At 44.6% G+C, this 18574-nt stretch overlaps 1 protein-coding gene across 4 annotated transcripts; it reads left to right on the forward strand.

Moving 5' to 3' along the window:
- Positions 1-1079: 1079 nt before the first annotated feature.
- Positions 1080-14146, forward strand: TBC1D25 (TBC1 domain family member 25). Of its 4 annotated transcripts, XM_019629675.1 has the most exons (7): positions 1145-1353; positions 2952-3061; positions 4185-4339; positions 10289-10366; positions 11820-11947; positions 12090-12278; positions 12554-14146. In XM_019629675.1, the coding sequence occupies exons 1-7, from the start codon at positions 1234-1236 to the stop codon at positions 13913-13915; spliced, it is 2142 nt and encodes a 713-aa protein (XP_019485220.1). In that variant the 5' UTR covers positions 1145-1233; the 3' UTR covers positions 13916-14146. The 4 variants fall into 4 exon arrangements, with proteins under 4 accessions (XP_019485218.1, XP_019485221.1, XP_019485220.1 ...); XM_019629673.1 differs by lacking the exon at positions 2952-3061 and having other exon boundaries at positions 1080-1353; XM_019629677.1 differs by lacking the exon at positions 10289-10366.
- The last annotated feature ends 4428 nt before the right edge of the window (positions 14147-18574 follow it).

Genomic DNA, 18574 nt, shown 5'->3' on the forward strand with positions numbered 1-18574 from the left:
TGAAAAAATGCCCTCCTCAACTGGATTGAGACAATTACTTGACTAGGAGCTGATGGGTCCTCGAGGGGCACACCGTTCCCCAATAAAATTTCTTTTAAAAAAATCCAGTAGTACCATAAGAAGTGTTTTTGTCTGCAGCACATGGGACAAGAGAAATATGCCAGTAACCCTCTTATGGCTTTCCAAAAAAGTCCCCATTATTTATACCTTCCAGAAAACAGGTGTCAATTTAATATCAATGCCAAGACAACAAAATATTTTAAAAGATACCAAAGTAGAATTTCAGACTTCTCTAAAAAGCTAATGTTAATGGTAGCATCTATACAACACTGCAACAATAGCTGAAGTCCAGGAATCTTACAGGACTCCTTTGTTAGAAATTACATTTGGAAGGGCAGTCTGTATGTTGTCCAAACAATGTGGATGTTATGCCATGAAGTAAGGAGAATGCCTTTTGCCATACATGTAGTTTCTCAAAGGAGTCAGATATGTTTAATCGTTCAGCCCGTATTTTGTTGACACACACCCTTTAATAACAGGATCGACCTCAACGTGTTGTGAGGATTAAATAAAACGAAGGCAAACTTTAAACCTCCAGAGAGCATAAAAATGGCTTTTGGTAAATTATTTATTGAAGTATAACATGTGAACACATTAGCAGAATCAAAAATGTAGAGCCCCATGAATTTTCACGTGTAAACTTTTTAAAAAGATTCTGGAAGGATTATTTTTCCGTTTTTCGGATTCACCTGGAGAGGGCCACAAGCATTTGAAATAGATGACGTAATCTGTAAGCAAAGGCGCGAGGCGACCTGGAGAGGGGTGTAGAGCCTTGATGTCACCGTGTAGCAGCTTCCTTTCCCCCGCCCACCTCTCCCGCTGGAATAGGTCATCACTTGAACACTAACTAGGTGAATCCGGAAGTAAACTGCCCAAACAACCAAACAGCGGACGAGAGGAGGCGGGGCCTCAGTAGGCGCCTGCGCACTGGCTGAAGTAAGGCAAAAATGCTCTGCTTTGGGGGCGGAGCTCCTAGTGACAGCACTCTATGCGCATGCGCAAAGGCGACTCCAGTTTGCCAGGTGGAAGGGGCGGGGGGTAGATCAGGGTCATGCGGCGCCCTCTGCGCCTGCGTCTGGGCGCAAGGTGGGGCTGCGAGTGTCTGCATTCTGGAGTGCGTATAAGGGGTAGGGGGCAAGTGTCACCTGTCACCTTGAGGCAGGTGGCGGCGGGATGGCGACAGCCTCTGGGTCCTCAGACTTGGCCGGCTCCGGAGCGCCCCCGCCTGGCGGGGAAGTCCAGGCAGCGACAGCTGAGGAGGAGGAGCGAGAGGTGGTACGGGTCCGAGTCAAGGTGAGGTTGGCGGCTGTCATTTAGCCCGCCCAGGGCTCCCAGGGGAGAAGACGGCGGTGGCTGTCCTAGGATGGAGGGCGGTACCTGAGATTTGAGGTGTTACCTCAGGGGCGAGGCTTGAAGGCTGAGTGATGGTGGCAGGGGCTGAGGGAGGCTGGACCTGGGAATGCGGGGGCAGGGAAGAAGGGCGTGAAGAATGAAAATAGAAGGGTAGAGGCCTATGGAATGGATAGGTGGAGATTGTGGGCAGAGAGGAGGGGCTATAAGATTGGAGGAGGGGCCTTGATTGTTGAGAAGCTGGGCCCTAAGGAATGAGGGAAGCTGTTGTTATCTGAAAAGGAGGCACTGAAGTCAGTTAACATATTGTTGAGAGTGCACTTTTGTGCAAGTCCCCACCCTGGATGAGCTGACTTGCTTGTCTGGGAGACAAACAGCTAAATAAATGAGATGCTTCGGGCACTGGTGAATGTCATGAGGAAATAACAAAAAAGTTTTGAACTAGGGTGTTACTTTAGCTAAGGTTGTACAGGGAAATCCCCAGAGAGGTATTGAAGGAACAGAGACCCGAATTAAAAGGAGTCACCTATGTGCCTGTCACGGGGGAAGAGTGTTCTAGGGAGAGGGAACAGCAAGACCAAATGCTGGGAGGTGGGGAATGAGCTTGGCACGTGCACTTAGGTTTCCATATTTCTGGAGCTGAGAGAGTGAGGGGAAGAGTGGATGAAGATGAATCAGAGAAGTGAGAGTCGGGCAGACTGTGAAGGGCCTCAGGTATGTACTCTGAGTAAGAAAGCTGTTGAACTAGTTCAAGGAAGCAGTTAAGGTGACTCGGACTAGGTTGGTGGCACTGGGGGTGATAAGAGGGTAGATTCTGGAGAGAAGTAAATGGATCACTACAGTGTACTAGAGGATGCTCTAAGGTAGAGGTTTGGGAGTTCAGAAAAGAGATGATGCCTGAGCTATGAGTTGAAGAAAGTGGGAAGGACATTCCAGATGGGGATCAGCATAAGCAAAGGCCTGAAACCAGGATGTGTTCAAAGTAACTTCCAGCAGTTTGGTAAAGTTCAAAAAAGCTAACTGGAAAGAGAGACTGTCCGGGGTCCTATATGCTCACCTGCTGGGGACCCTGAGGTTGCCTTTGAAGTGAGTTAAGCAGGACAGTGTTGTAGATCTGTGTGCTAGATTAGTTGTAGCATGGAGGACGGATTATTAATAGAGGCCAGACTGGACTTGGTGATCCTGGCCACCATCATTGAGGGGATATACAATAGAAGGAGGATTGGGTGTCTGGGCTACTGCATAGTCTCTTCCTCACTAGAGCACTGCTTTCTCCCTTACCCCCACCATAGTCTGTTCTAAGCAGAGTAGCCAGAAGGAGCCTATAAGTCATAAGTCAGACCACATCCTTCCTCTACTCAGAACCCTCCTAGTGCTCCCCACTCACTCAAAGCATAAACCAAAGTCTTCACAATGGTCCAGGACACCCGCCGTGATCTGGCCCCTGCCACTTCTCTGACCTTGCCTCCTACTGCTCACTCTGCTTCAGCGTGGTGATGTGGCTGGCCCCTGATGGCCTACCCCATGTCCTCTCTCCCCAGAAATGTGAGAGCTTCTTGCCACCTGAGTTCCGCTCTTTCGCTGTAGACCCCCAGATCACCTCCCTTGATGTGTTGCAGCACATCCTCATCCGAGCGTTTGATTTGAACGGGTGAGTAATGGGATGCTGGCGACCAAACAGTGATCCACTCACCTCAACAGCGGTTGTTTGCCTTTTTCATTGTTTGTGTTTGGTAGGGTATTTGCTTGTTTTATTATTATAAATAATCCCACCAAGAACAGCCACATAGGCATATCTTGGAATATTTGGGGGAAATCTAGCTATAGGATAGATTCTTAGCAGGTATTACTGGGTTAAAGGGTGCATGCTTTTTAAAATGTCAATGGATGGTTCCAAAATGCTCTCCAGACAGGTTTTACCAATTTACAATCTCACCAGCAGCATATAAAATACCTGTTTCCCCTCACAACCTCACAAACACTGGTTACTAGAAAACATTGGAAAATTTGCCAACCTGATAGATGAAAAGTGATATCTCTTGGGGTCAGGTGTGATGGTTATTTTGTTGTGGTGGTTATTTTGGAGGAATACATGCACATACTAACAAACTCAAAGAGTACCAAAGTGATGGGTAGTTAGGGTGTTTCATGGTGATAATAGTCATCACACAACATATTTCTTTGCATAGTTGCACAAGTGTATCTGAAGAATAAATTCTTAGTTGTTATTTGACATTTTTTGTATAAGCACCTTTTGTTGTGAAAAGTGACAATCATACAAATTGCTTTTTTTAAATTGGGGAACAGTGTGTTTTTCCGGGACCCATCAGCTCCAAGTCAAGAACTTGTTTCAATCTAGTTGTGGAGGGTGTGGGGATCGAACCGGCAACCTTGGTGTTATGAGCACTGCACTCTAACCAACTGAGCTAACCGGCCGTCCCTGGATTGCTTTTTTTTAATGCAGTAAAAAGGCTGCTTTCTTTCCATTTCTATCCCTCAACTACCCTGTTACCCTCCCTAGAGGGGACCAACATTTTACCAGTTTCCAGTGTGCCCTCGAGATGCAAGCAGGTGTGTATCTGTTTCTATGTTTGTGTAACAAGGTAGAGATGAACGGTCTGATCTCAGGTTGCCTGCAATCCTTAGCACAGTCCCCAACACATATTAGGAAGTTTTTGTCAACACCGTCTATCTTCCCCTGCTTCTTCTGGAAACTGTCCCTGAGGCGTCCAGAGCATTGGGGCACTGAGAGCTTCTGCACCTTCTCTGTCCAGGAAGAAGAACTTTGGCATCAGCTACCTGGGCCGGGATCGGCTGGGCCAGGAAACTTACCTCTCACTCCTGTCTGACTGGGACCTCAGCACAGCCTTCGCTGCTGCCTCCAAACCATACCTGCAGCTGCGTGTAGATATCCGGCCCACTGAGGACAGTGAGTACCCAGTGCCTTGGGGAGCACTGCTCTGGGACATACCCTGTCCCCATTGGATGATTCCACCCCTTGCAATATACTTATTCACAGTGGGCTAGGGAGCTAGGTAGCCTAGGTCCAAGTCCTGGCTTGCCCACTGGACCTCAGTTCTTCACCTGTAGAGATAATTATGTCTTAGGGCTATCGGGAGGATAAAACAGGAAAATTCATGTAAAATGCCTGGAACAGTACATGGCTGCAGTGAATGCTCAAAAAGTACTAATTCTAATAACAATAATTATTATATATACTATTATAGTATATAATCTAGTAGTATATAATTATAAAATGTAATATAAAAATAGAGCATAGTATTGTATGTTTCAATTATAATAATATGTAAATATAACATTGCTGATTATAATAATGGTAGTTGTACTTATTTATTTATTTTAATATTTTATTGGGGAATCAGGGAAGGGGAACAGACAAGTTGCTATCCTTTTGTTCTTCAGTCTAGTTGTGGAGGACGTCGCTTCACTGGCCTATGTTGGTATTATCATTGTTCTGTTGCTGGGTGAGGCAGATCGGTTGCTGGCCACTGGATGGCCACTCACGGCGGCCCTTGACAGCTCACGCTGGCTGCCAGCCGCTCATGCCGGCTGCCAGCCACTCATGGTAACTTATGGCAGCCCACTGCAGCTTCACTGCAGCCTACACCGTCACTGGCAACCCATGGTCGCCCAGCTCCAGGTCGAACTGTTGTTCACCATCTTAGCTGTAGAGGGCGCAGCGTTACTGGCCCTTCTGTGGGATCCAAACTGGGGCTCTGCTGCTCAAAGCAGGCATCCCAAGCCAACTCTTAACCAACACGCCACGCGGCCGGCCCAGTAGTTGTATTTATTCATCCACTCTTTGTGCACTCATACTCATTTGTTTGCACTTTTGCTCACTAGTTCATTTGTTCTCTTGCTCTCTCAGCTATAATAATTTCTCTCTTCTCTAATTTGTACCCCCATTCTTGCCTATGCTGGTGCCTCGGAGCACACAGATAAATTAAGACATGGTCCCAAAAATTTGACTATGGACCATACATTATATAATAATATTGTATCAGTGTTAAATTTCCTGGATATGGCAATGGTATCATGGTTATTGAAGGAAAATGTCCTTTTTCTCAGGAAAAACAGTTAAGTATTAAGAGGTCCTGATGTCTACAAATAATTGACAGAAAATCAGCATATATATATATATATATACATATATATATATATATATATGAGAGAACAAAATAAAGTAAATGTGGCAAAATTGTGAATAGTTACAGGAGCTAGATGAAAGCTGTGTGGGTATTCAATGTGTTCATTTTTTTAACTTTATTGTAGATTTGAATTTTTTTTTAATAAAAAGTGGAGTGGAAGGTTCCCAGCCTCAGGAACTCCTGTGCCCGTTTGGGATGACTGAGGCATTTTATTGACATTGTAATAATATACGAGTAGCTAACATGTTTTGAACACTTGGGGCCATTCTACACACATAATATTTATTCACAGGATTGTCAAAACAATCCTACTGGGTAGGGCCAATTGTTATCCTCATGTTATAGATGAGGAAACTGAGGTCCAGAGAGGGGACAGAACTTGTCCATGTCATACAGACAAGTGGGGGAGCAGGATTTGAGCCCAGGTGGTGGCTGAACTGATTCCAGAGTCTTTGCTCTTAAGCATTTGACTCTACAGAATTTGGGGCTTGTTAAGATAGGTAGCCTTGAGAAAAAGAGACAAGAGAAAGAGGTAGAGAGAGAAACGAGTCAGAGAGAAAGATGGTGACAGAGACGGGCAGAGAAACAAATGGAAAAAGACAGGTAGCAAGAGACACAGGAACCTCTGCCACTGAGTAGCCCTATGTGCTTAGGCCAGTCACTTAACTAATTCCCCAAGCCTCCCTTTCCTCACCTGTAAAATAGACACAGTAGCACTATTTCAGTAAAGAAATAAAAACTGCTCAGCTAATAAACACATGAAGAAAAGCCCAATTGCATAAGAACTGAGAGGAATGCAAATAAAGCAGAGAGACAGACACCCATCAGTTTGGCAGAAAGGTATTTAACATTTATCTTTTTAAAGAGAATCAACTTTCCAGTTATTGAGGAGTCCATTCTCTTCTTCCTGTTGTCTTTGAGTTCCTGCATCTATAAGGGTTTAACATTGATCTCCGGTAAATGCTTAGCCAGTTCCTTGTTGTTTTAATCACATAACTTTATACGTTTTAATGTTTTCCTTTTTAAAAATTTTGTTGAGGGCCGGCCGAGTGGCGCGTTGGTTCAGAGCTGGCTTGGGACGCCAGAGGGCCCCAGTTTAGATCTCACATATGAGGGCCCTCTACAGCTAAGATGCTGAACAACAGCTCGACCTGGAGCTGGGCTGCCATGAGTGGCCGGTGATGGCGTAGGCTGCAGCCCCTGTGGCAGTGGGTTGCCGTGGGCTACCATGTGTGGCCAGCAGCCAGCGTGAGTGGCCGTCCAGAAGCCGGCGACTGATCTGCTTCGCCCGGGAATAGCGCAATGATGGTGCCAACTTGGGCCAGTGAAGCAACGTCCTCCACAACTAGACTGAAGAACAAAAGGACAGCAGCTTGTCTGTTCCCCTTCCCCCAATTCCCCAGCGCTGTTCCCATCCCCCAATTCCCCAATAAAAATCTTTAAAAAGAAAAAAAATATTTTATTGAGTATTCTTGTTCACTTACTCTTCTTTTCATTTAATAGAATTAGCTTATCATTTCATTAAAATCCTGATGGGGAATTTGATTGGAGTTGCATTTTTAAAAGAAACAAAATTTTAATTACCCAGTAAATACATGCATTTCAAATAATGCTGAAGTCTCGTAGAACCACTATGTATAATCTCAATCTCCTACCCTTTTATGCTGCAGGAACCACTTTGATCATTTTGGTGTGTAACCTTGCAGGTCCTTTATTTATTCACACACACACACACACACACACACACACACACACAAATACAAATTTACCCACATATAGAGATACATAAGTATATTCATATTTGTATATATACACAAATGGTATGTATTTAACATAAATGGATCATACTGTACTTAATAAGTACCCAATAGATAAAGCTGTTAATATAAATATTTTTTTTCTTCAAATAGGTTTTTATTATAAATATTTTTAATGGCATTCTTGTGATTGCATTCATGACTGTGAAACCAACAGGCATGTTTTGACCACTTGGATGACCCAGTCCCTCTTTCTGGGAAGAAGTCAGTTTGTCACCTCTACGATCAGATTACCAAGCCTAGACCTTTGACCAATTTGTGCATTTGTGATATGAACTCTCTGTCAGATGTATTGCAAATATTTTTTCCCAGCTTACTTTTTTTTTATTAGTTTCAGGTGTGCAAAACAATGTAATAGGCATTTACACCCCTCACAAAATGATAACCCCTCTCCCCCAATCTACTGCCCCTCTGACATCGTATATAGCTATTACAACTCCATTGACTATATTCCCTATACTGTGCTTACCTTTTGTTTCATGGCTTTGTTTGTGGTGTCTTTTTTGTCGTATTAAAAATAAAAATTTGTATGCAGTCTTATATGTATATCTATTTATTCCTTTATGATTTCTGAGTTTCTCTTCTTACTTTGGAACATCTTCCCATTTACAAGCTTATCCGAGTATTCTACATTTTCTTCTAATATGCTTATTATTTTATTTTTATATATAAATATCTACTCTGTCAACATTGTAATAAGTAGACCTAGCATTTTTTGAAAATTCCAGTTAAATAGTCAATTATATCAGCGTCATTTTTTAAATAGCCACCTTCTCTACACTGATTAGAAATGCCACTTTTGTCATATACTGAGTTCCCAGGTGTACTTGGATTTATTTCTGGGCTTCCTATTGCATTCCATCAATTGGCTCTATTTGTCTATTGCTAGACTAACACCATATTTTTACCACAGTGGTTTTGTGGTGAATTTTAATAAGGGAAGCATTGCCATCTTCCCTCTATCTCTTTTTCTTGCCTCTTTTTTTCTTAACTATTCTTAAATGGGAATTCTTTCATATGAATGTCACAACAATTTTCCAGTTCCAGGAAGAACCACATTAAATTTCTGATTAGCATTGCACAGCATTTATATATTAATTTAGGGTTTGGGAAGTTTGATCAATTTTATGATGAGGAAAAGTAGTACGTGTAGCATATATTATGTAATATCGCAAGCAGGACCTGGGGCAGCACCCCATAATGGAACACATGGATGTTTCTTCAGGGAAATGTGTGCATATTCACACTTAGTGGGTTACATAAAGTCTATATATAGTCTCGTGTCTGTTTAGATCAGGTTTTGCCACTAGATGAGTTTGTGCTTGTAGAAATCCTTTGCCTGTTTTATTGATGGGCTCATTCTTTTTAATATCAATATAGAATGTCTCTTTATTCTTGTAATGTTTTTGGCCTTGAGCAGTGCTTTTTCTGACATTCACATTGCTGCTCTTGCTTTCTGTTTGTGTTTGCTAGGCATACCTTTAGGTTCCTTTAATTTTCATCCTTTCTTTGTTACCTAGTTTTAGGTATGCCTCATAAAAATCCCATTGCTGGATTTATGCTTTTTGACACAATTAACAGCAAAATCTTTAGACCATTTTTCCCCTCCAGCCTCTCCCAGCCTCCCCAGCCTTTGAAATGGAAGCTTTGGAACACTCCTTATTCTTCCTTTGATCCCTAACTCTTAACTTCTGGGTTTTCCCGAGATAGTAATTTTTGTTTCTTTTTAAATTCCAGGGTATCATCTTTATGGTAGGTTACTATGTTTCAGGAATCCTAGAGTAACCCTTAAGATTGCAAACTCTCAGACACAGTATCTTTGTCATTTTATGTTTAACTGTATATATTAGAAATCTGTGGCCTGTCACCATTTACCCTTCCTTTGCTATCCCCGCCTTCATTCAGTAGTCATTTGCTTAGAAAATGTATTTGTTCATCTCCAATAAGTGCATGGGTTAGATGTATTCTAATAACCAAAAATGCCTTTCTTTGGCCACTGTACTGTCTTGGCTGGGCGTGAAGCCCTTGAATCTTAGGTCTTTCTTCTCAATGCTCCATAGGTGCCACGAACCACTGTCTTCTTGCTTCCAGAGTTGTGGAACAGAAGTCCATCACCATTCTGACCTTCTTTCTGTTGTAAGCAGCCTGTTTCCTTGTCTTTGGAAGCTGGCAAGAGTTTTTCTTCCTTCTTGGAATTTGGGTATTTCACCAGAATCTAAATAGAGCAGGGGGAAGCTTGTCATATGTGCTGTTTGTTAAGTAATCCTATCTAAGACTTAGTAAGCCATTTCTTCTCAGGGACATTCTCCTTCATGCCTGTGTGATTATACTGTCTCCACCTGATCCCCTTTCTCCCCCCGCATTTCCTAGTATTTGCATATTAGGTCTCCTGGACTTGCCTTCCCAATCTCTCTACTTTTTCACTCAAATTATCAAGCTTTAGGTCTGCGATATTCTTCTCTTTGGTCTTTTAGACCAGGGGTCGGCAAACTGTGGCCCGCAAGCCACATGCAGCTCTTTGGGTATGTTCCGTCTCAAAAGTTTGCTGACCCCTGGAAGAGCCAATCCTGTCCATCACAACAATTTAAAAATTATTTGAGAGCCACAAATATATTTTTACAAATAAGGAAAATTTAAAATAATATCATAAGTGAAACTATGATAGTTTTATTTCCATTTTCAATTTTACTTCAGAGCCACATGTATGTACCCGAAGAGCCGCTTGTGGCTCGCGAGCCACAGTTTGCTGACCCCTGGTGGCTCCTCCATCTCAAAAGTTTGCCGACCCCTGTTTTAGACTATCAGTTTGATCCTCTTCATTTTACCTGTTCAGTAGTGTGACCTGCTCCATTTTACCTGTTAAGTGTTTTAATACTCTGATTAATGTTTTAGAAAGACCACTCTGGCAGCTGTTGGGTGAGAGTGGAGAGGGACAAAGAGGAAGCAGGGACTGGTTAGGAGCAACTTCAGGTGAGAAACGTGGTGGCTTAGACAGGGTGACAAGGTGGAGATGAGAGAAGAGGTGGAATTGAAGTATATTCTGCACGCAGAAGCCATGGGGCTTAGCAACAGTTTGGCTCTGGGAGTTGAGAGAGTGGGAGGCAGCAAGGACACTCTCATCTGGCTTAAGCAACTGAACAGATAGAGACCCTGTTCACTCACATGAGGAGCAAATGAGGAGGTCATGTCTACGGTGGCTCTCAGGCTCCCCTTTTGGACCCCTTAGGTTTGCTGTGCACTGTGAGACATCCAAGGAAAGGCAGTGATATCGAAATGCTGCCTAGGATTTGCTTCCCCCTCAGCTCCATGGGAAAAAGGACAATGAACTCCATGGAAATGCTGCTTAGGGACAGTACTTGCCCGCAAGTGACAATGGCTTAAACGACTTGAAGTTGATTTGTTTAATATAATAGAATTTGAAAGCCACTGGACATTGCTGTTGTCAACTTAGCAGCTCTTTGGCACCAGGGCTGACATCTTCTAAATCTCAAGCTTACCTTCAGGTGGCCACTGCTGCTTCAGCCACCACATCACGTTTAAGGCAGGAAGAAAGGATGTGCGGCGCTATAAAGAAGAGAGAGAAGGGACAGACTTCTGCTGATGATCCAAGAGCCAGAACTGGAAAAAGTCAAGCACAGCATTGTTTACTCTGTCTAACATACATGACATACCTATTCCACAAATACTTTTTCTAAAACCTCTCTGGGCTCTTGAGTGAGGCAAAAGAGGTTCAGATCCAGGCCTACCATTTCCTAACTGTAGAATCTTGGCCACTTACTAGTTGTTCCAATCTTTTCATCATCGTCTGTAAAATGAGAATGATCATGGTAATCTATACTGATTGTGGGAGGAGAGCTAGTGTGAATATGAGTTTAGGCTCTCCAGCTTTGGGCCTGGGCTTCAGATTTTGGTTCTTTCACTCACTAGCTGTTGGACCTTGGGCAACTGTCTTATCCTTACTGCGCCTGTTTCCTCATAGAAAGAGTGGCAATAATAATAGTGCCTAACTTATAGAATGGATATGAATATTAAATGAGCTAATATTTGCAAAGGGCTCAGAACACTTCCTGGCACTTAGCACTATGGAAATGTTGTCTCATGTTATTATTTTTCTTAAAGTTTTGCCCTTGTCACAGTGCCTGGCACATAGTAAGTGCTCAATAAATATTACTTTATATCATTAAAATATTACTATTAGAGTCCAGCCATTTTGTGAGATAGTTACCTGATAAAAAAAGACAGTTATTCTAATAGAAAAGAATTATTCATGGCTGTGTTTTTTGCATGACTTAGATGACATGAGAAGAGAGAGTGGGAGTCACTCATTGCCCTTTGGTGGCCTGGCTTTGATAGGAGAGGAACCTGGCCCTGAGGTCTGGGGTTCTCATCCCCATGCTCATGTCACTTCACTCTGTTTGCCCAGGCCCGCTGCTGGAAGACTGGGACATAATCAGCCCCAAGGATGTCATTGGCTCTGACGTGCTGCTGGCTGAGAAACGGTCATCGCTGACAACAGCTGCCCTGCCCTTCACACAATCCATCCTCTCTCAGGTGGTTTCAGGGACCCTGGGGCCTAGCTATGGTTGTAAGGCATAGCCTACCTGGTTCCCCCAATTCTGAGCATGCTGATTGGCACCTGCCCCTAGCCTACCCAGCTTACCCATGGCCTCTCCCTTCCTTCCTTCCTTCACAGGTGGGCCGCACTTTGTCTAAGGTCCAGCAGGTGCTGAGCTGGTCATATGGGGAGGATGTCAAGCCCTTCAAGCCACCCCTGAGCGATGCTGAGTTCCACACATATCTGAACCATGAAGGCCAGCTCTCCCGCCCTGAGGAGTTGCGCCTGCGAATCTATCATGGTGGTGTTGAGCCCTCCCTGCGAAAGGTGAGCCTCCTCAGCCATCCATTGGCTCCATTGTCCCTGCAGTCATGAATATCTTGTGAGACCTGTGCAGCAGACCACACTGTTGTGGGATGGCGTGGAGATGTTCCAGGGCAGTGAGCTGTCCTTCACGAGGGACTAGGAGTCAAAGGTGGGAAGGCAGACTTTCAGAAGGAGGACAGAGGCCCAAGGCAGGTGGTTGGGTGGTAACGGATATACCCTTGGGTGAGGTGGCTCACCTGTAGAACCTCAGCCTCATCCCTTTTGACCCTGGCCAGGTGGTGTGGCGGTACCTGCTGAATGTGTACCCAGATGGGCTGACAGGACGTGAGCGAATGGACTACATGAAACGCAAGAGTCGTGAATATGAGCAGCTCAAGAGTGAGTGGGCACAGCGAGCGAGTCCCGAAGACTTGGAATTCATTCGTAGCACAGTCCTCAAGGATGTGCTACGTACTGACCGGGCCCATCCCTACTATGCCGGGCCTGAGGATGGCCCACACCTGCGGGCACTGCACGACCTGCTCACCACCTATGCCGTTACCCACCCACAGGTGTCCTACTGCCAGGGCATGAGCGACCTTGCCTCGCCCATCCTCGCCGTCATGGACCACGAAGGCCATGCTTTCGTCTGCTTTTGTGGCATCATGAAGCGCCTGGCCGCGAACTTCCATCCTGATGGCCGTGCCATGGCCACCAAATTCGCCCACCTCAAGCTGCTGCTGCGACATGCTGACCCTGACTTCTACCAGTATCTGCAAGAAGCTGGTGCTGATGACCTCTTCTTCTGTTACCGCTGGCTGCTGCTCGAGCTCAAGCGTGAGTTCGCCTTTGACGATGCCCTCCGCATGCTTGAGGTCACCTGGAGTTCACTGCCCCCCGATCCTCCTGAACATGAGGTAGAGCTCGTCGGACCCCCCAACCAAGTGGCAGACACTGGCTTTGGTGGTCACAGAGGGCGGCCCGTGCGACAGAGACACATGTTGAGGCCTGCAGGTGGGAGAAGCAGTGCTTTTGAAGATGCTGTTGCCCACTTGGCTATGACCAGCCAGAGGCCTGGTGGTGGGGGACGTCTCCTGAGACAAGCCAGTCTGGATGAACTCCAGCAACTCAGGGATAACACGGGCCCCAGGCGGGGCCCTCTGGTCCAGCTGCACCATCCAACTGCCCTCATCAGTTCCAAATCCCTCTCTGAGCCCTTGCTGAACTCCTCAGACCCACTGCTCTCCTCATCTTCCCGCCCAGATTCCCCATCCTCCTCATCTCCACCATCCTCCCAGGAGGCCTCTCCCGCTGGTGACGTGGCTGCAGGATCCCCCTTGATGCCAGAAGTGGGCTCCCGGAAAGACCCTGGGAAGTCCCTGCCACCCCCACACCCATTGGGCCTGCCCCCACCCCAGGAATTTGGCCGGGGAAACCCATTCATGCTCTTCCTCTGCCTTGCCATCCTGCTGGAGCACCGTGACCACATCATGCGCAATGGGCTGGATTACAACGAGCTGGCCATGCACTTTGACCGCCTCGTGCGAAAACACCACCTGGGGCGTGTCCTACGCCGGGCCAAGGCTCTCTTTGCTGATTACCTGCAGTCAGAGGTGTGGGATTCAGAAGAGGGGGCTGAGGCCACAGCCCCATCTTAATCAGGCTCCCTCCAGCCCATCAGCCCCACCAGATCACCAGTCTTCACTATGAGGGCCTCCACCTGAGACCCCACCTCCCTGCCTGCCAGCCCTAGCCCTGTCAGAGCATTGGGCCCTCTCTCTGCAGGTCTGAGAGTGTGGGGCTCTGCTTTGGCACTGTCTCATGGAGGCCACGGCCTCTTTTCTGTTTTTGTTTCTTCGTTTTTAACAACTGTACTTTGCACACATGAAGGTCACTGTGATCTGTTTATTTCTCTGCCCTTTTCCTAGTTTTTGTTGTAGTTGGAGTCCCCAGGGGCTCTTTACCTGCTGGAGCTGAACTATTTCACTTGGTGTAAGGTGGCTCCTGCTTCCCCAGTGGTGGGAGAGTGGATGCTGAGAATTGGTTGTAGAAGGTGAGCCCAGGTCAAGGATTGCTTGAGGAAGGCCTGAGGCTGTTGTGTGGTACATCTGTCTGCCTGTGAGGGTCTGGATTATGGCTGTGAATGTGTTTTCAGGACAGGCCCCTGACTAAGGGATGAGAGAGAGTTCCTGACTCAGAAAGGGCAAGATTCATTACAACGATTGAGAAGTATGGGCTACTTGGAAACACTGAACCAGCCACCTCTAGCCTTCTACCTGTCACCTGTTCTGGGATCCAGACCCTTCCCTGTGAGTCTTCTGTACTAATGCTGGCAGTCCTGGGCAGGTGTCTGAAGTTCCTATTCTTGTCACTTGCTTTGGGGCCAGGTTGAGGGACTGTGGCCTTGCCATGCCTAGGGCTCTAAGCTGTAAACTGGGTTTCTAGCTCATGGGTACCTGTCTTAACCATTTTACCAATAGACACCTTTTATTTGCTTTCTCCATCCCACTACTGTGAACAAACAAATCAAACACTGATAAAGCTCAGGCCCTCAAAGAAGTCACCTACTTATTTGGAGGTTAATGATCAAAAGAAAGCCCTTTTCCCACTTAGGTTCTCAGAAGGCGGATTCTCTCACAGGCCAGGTGCTGTCCTCCACAAGGACGTGGCAGACAATGGGTGAAGTAACTGGGGTCCTACAGGTCGTGGCCTCACCATGCCAGGTTCTGGCCAGAAGTTGCTACATGAGGTAATGCTGATAGACATGAAGGGCATCAGGGCAGCCATCTTCTCATCTGTCTACCCCGGCAATGCCATATAAAGCTGGATATAACACTTAAAAGGCTCCCATCATCCCCCAGTATTGGGGAAGCTGACCATTCCTCAGATGGAGACTCAGTCACTGGAAGAGCAGAACAAGACCACTCTGTGTCTGGGGTACCCCAAGACTGTGGGTCTAACAATTACGCATAAGGGATTCAGACATCGCCCACACCAAGGGCCATCCAACATATGGGGGTATATGGCCCTTTGAGGACCTGAAATATACCCACTTTGTCAGTTACCAACTGACACCCTCTGGGTACATTCCATGATTAATGAGCTCATATAGTTGAGGGGCCAGACAAGCCAATTCTGTGAATGGTGGCTTGGGCCTCTGAGGGCCAGAGGAGTCTTTCCTGTGAATAGGAGGCTGAGATACGCTGAAAGGCAGAAACCTCTGTTAGTCCCCGAGGATACTTGGCTGGAGCTTCTGGTTCCTGTCAAGATGGCAAACAGCACGAGCCACCAATTCCCTTGCCTAAAAGGAACCCTGGAGAAACCACAGAGGGGAGGGAACATGAGTCCCAGAAACTGTAGCACAGCTAAGAAGACCTATGGGGAAATGGAATATTTAACTGGCCGGTGTTTTGAGTGGAAGATGGCTGGAGGCAGCAAATACAGGATAGGTTAGAGCAGGGATCGGCAAACTGCGACTCGCAAGCCACATGCAGTTCTTTGGGTACGTACATGTGGCTCTGAAGTAAAATTGAAAATGAAAATAAAACTATCATAGTTTCATTTATAATATTGTTAAAGGATATTATTCACATAATGGTGATTTCATTTGTTTTGTAGGTCTCGCAAAACTTTGAGGGACGGGATTGGCTCTTCTGTCTCAAAAGTTTGCCGACCCCTGGCTTAGCGATTTAAGTTCTGGATCCTACCTCTCCCCTATGTTGCCCCGGGAAGACCCTTGTCTGTCCCATCGCTGCAGAAATCATCCCAACCACTGGGACAGGTGTCTTGGGGGCTAGTGTCAGGGCACCAAGCACCCTGCTGAGGGGAGGAAACGTGTACCCAGAGGCAGTCACTCCTCTACCTCTCCCTCCAGACACCAGGGCTGGTGGTGACACCTAGGGAGGTGGATTCCTCTGAGGGTTTAAAGATGAGACCCCTGCCAGAGGAATTGTTAGGTGCTGTGCTAGCAGATGGGAGTGAGAGCTCTGCTTTTGTGGTGCCTGGGCCTGTCAACCCTCTGGTTCATCTCCCCACACATCTCCATACCCCTTGAAGTCCAGGTGATTGAGCAGTAAAGTGGCCTTCAGCCTTCCCTCAATACATTTTACCAGCCATAACGGCTGCTCATGTTGGGAATATGAGCACAGCATCAAAATAACTAGACACCGGGGCAGCATAACTACCTCCAGAGAAAAATAAATTGGATGTATTAGTTATCTATTACCATATTAAAAATTACCCCCAGACTTAGCAGCATAAAACAAATCTTAATTTTCTCAATTTCTGAGGGTCAGGAATGTGGGAGCAGCTTAGCCGGGTGTTTTGGTGTTTTTTTTAAAGAGTTTTATTTAAAAATATAGCTAACATACAATATTACTGTGGGGTGCCAAAAATTTACACATTTTAAGAGATGTTATCTATGTATTACTTTTCAAAGTTGAATTGAAGTTCAGAAGCAATGTGTCATATGATGTTTGCTCAAAAGATGGCATTAATCAAATGAACACTAGCATCATTCATTATATTACAATTTTAATACATTTTTCCTTAAAATATATATACATTTTTTTGGCACCCTCTATATTAGTTTCAGGGGTATACCATAGTTGTTCAACATTTATGTACCTAATGAAGTGATCACCATGATAAGTCCAGCTTAGCTGGGTGGTTTTGACTCAGGGTCTCTTCTAAGGTTTCAGTCAAGTTGTCAGCCAGTACTGCAGTCAGCCGAAGGCGTGACTTGACTGAAGGACCCGCTTTGAACAAGGCCCACTTGTGAGGCTGTTGGCAGGAGACTTTAGTTTTTTACCACCTGAGCCTCACCATAGGGATCCTCACAACATGTGTTCCCAACAAGCAGGTGAGAGACCATGACCAAGACAGAACCACAGTGTCTATTATAACTTAACCTCAGAAATGACATTCCATCACTGCTGTATTTTCTTGGTCACACAGACCAATCTTAGTACAACACGGGAGGGAACAACACAGGATGTGAATAACCTGAGGCTGGGATCATTACAGGCTGTATTGGAGGCTGGCTACCACACTGGGTGACATATAATATCTGAAGCAGAAGTATTGGGAACAAATGAAGAATTTTAAATAAGTACAATAAGAGATCATATTAGAAGATAAAACAGGAATAAGAAATATAAAAAAGACCCAAAGAAAGTACTAGGTATGAGCATGATGGTAGGGAAAAAACAGAAAAATACTGTAAATGGAGAATATGAGATATCAGAAGTTTTAATAATAATTACAAAAGTAGAACACAGAGACCTTTATTGTATTTTTTAAAAGGTCCAACAGTGTACACACATATACAAAGATTTAGAAATGTTGAAAATGAAAGGATGAAGAAAGGATGTAGCAGACTAATAAAAACTCAAAGAAATCTGGGATAGCCATCCTAATAGCTAACAACAAGTGAGATCACAAAAGACAAAGAAGGTCATATGCTCACTGACAGGGAAATATGTCTGCCATAAACACATATAACTCCTAAGGAGCCCTGAACAATACATTTTTAAGCTTGACACATAATCATAAACTCATATATCACACATTCCTATATAACTCTCCACTTAACAAATAGAGATTCTTTTTATGCTTACACTTAACAGTTACGAAAGTAAGACCATATTAGGGCACAAAGAAAGCCTTGAAGAATTCAAAAGTATCAATATTAAGCAGGTTCTCTGACCATAATGCAATAAAATTAGCAGTTAATAACAAAAAGCTTTAAAAAGCCCCCATTTTGGGGAACCAATTATTAAATAACCCTTGGATAAAAGAAGAAATCATTAAGGAACTTCAGCAATGTTTAGAACTAAGTAATAACACTATATGCAAAATTTGTGGGACATAGCAAAATCAGTTAATAGAAGAAAATGTATAGATGTAAATACATTTATTAGGAAAGAAGAAAGGCTGAAAAATAAAGCTCTAAGCATTCAACTCAAGAAGTTGGAAAATGCAGAAGAACAAACCCATGAGCCATGGAGGGAATAATCTAAGGAAGGAAAAAGTGCAATAGAGAATTAGAGAAGTAATGATAAAGAATAACAATGAAAAGCTGGTTCTTTGAAAATATTAATGATAGGCCTCTGCCAAGATTGCTTTAAAAGAATGCAAAATACAGAACGAAAAAAGGGTAAATTATAGACACAAAAAGAGGCTAAATATTGTAAGCTAATAAATTTGAAAACCTACACGAAAAGCATAAGTTTCTGGAAAAATTAATGTGTGCTCAAATTGATACAAAAAGATAAAAAAATTGAATATAAAAAGTTTTAATAAAAATTGAAATGATA

The sequence above is a fragment of the Hipposideros armiger genome, unplaced genomic scaffold (genome assembly GCF_001890085.2).
Source record: "Hipposideros armiger isolate ML-2016 unplaced genomic scaffold, ASM189008v1 scaffold_862, whole genome shotgun sequence".
NCBI lineage: Eukaryota > Metazoa > Chordata > Mammalia > Chiroptera > Hipposideridae > Hipposideros > Hipposideros armiger.

Coding starts and splice junctions, on each gene's coding strand:
- TBC1D25 (XM_019629673.1), top strand. CDS start 1,112: ATGCGGCGCCCTCTGCGCCTGCGTCTGGGCGCAAGGTGGGGCTGCGAG. Junction 4,340..10,288: donor TATCCGGCCCACTGAGGACA/GTGAGTACCCAG, acceptor TTAATGTTTTAG/AAAGACCACTCTGGCAGCTG. Junction 11,948..12,089: donor CACAATCCATCCTCTCTCAG/GTGGTTTCAGGG, acceptor CTTCCTTCACAG/GTGGGCCGCACTTTGTCTAA.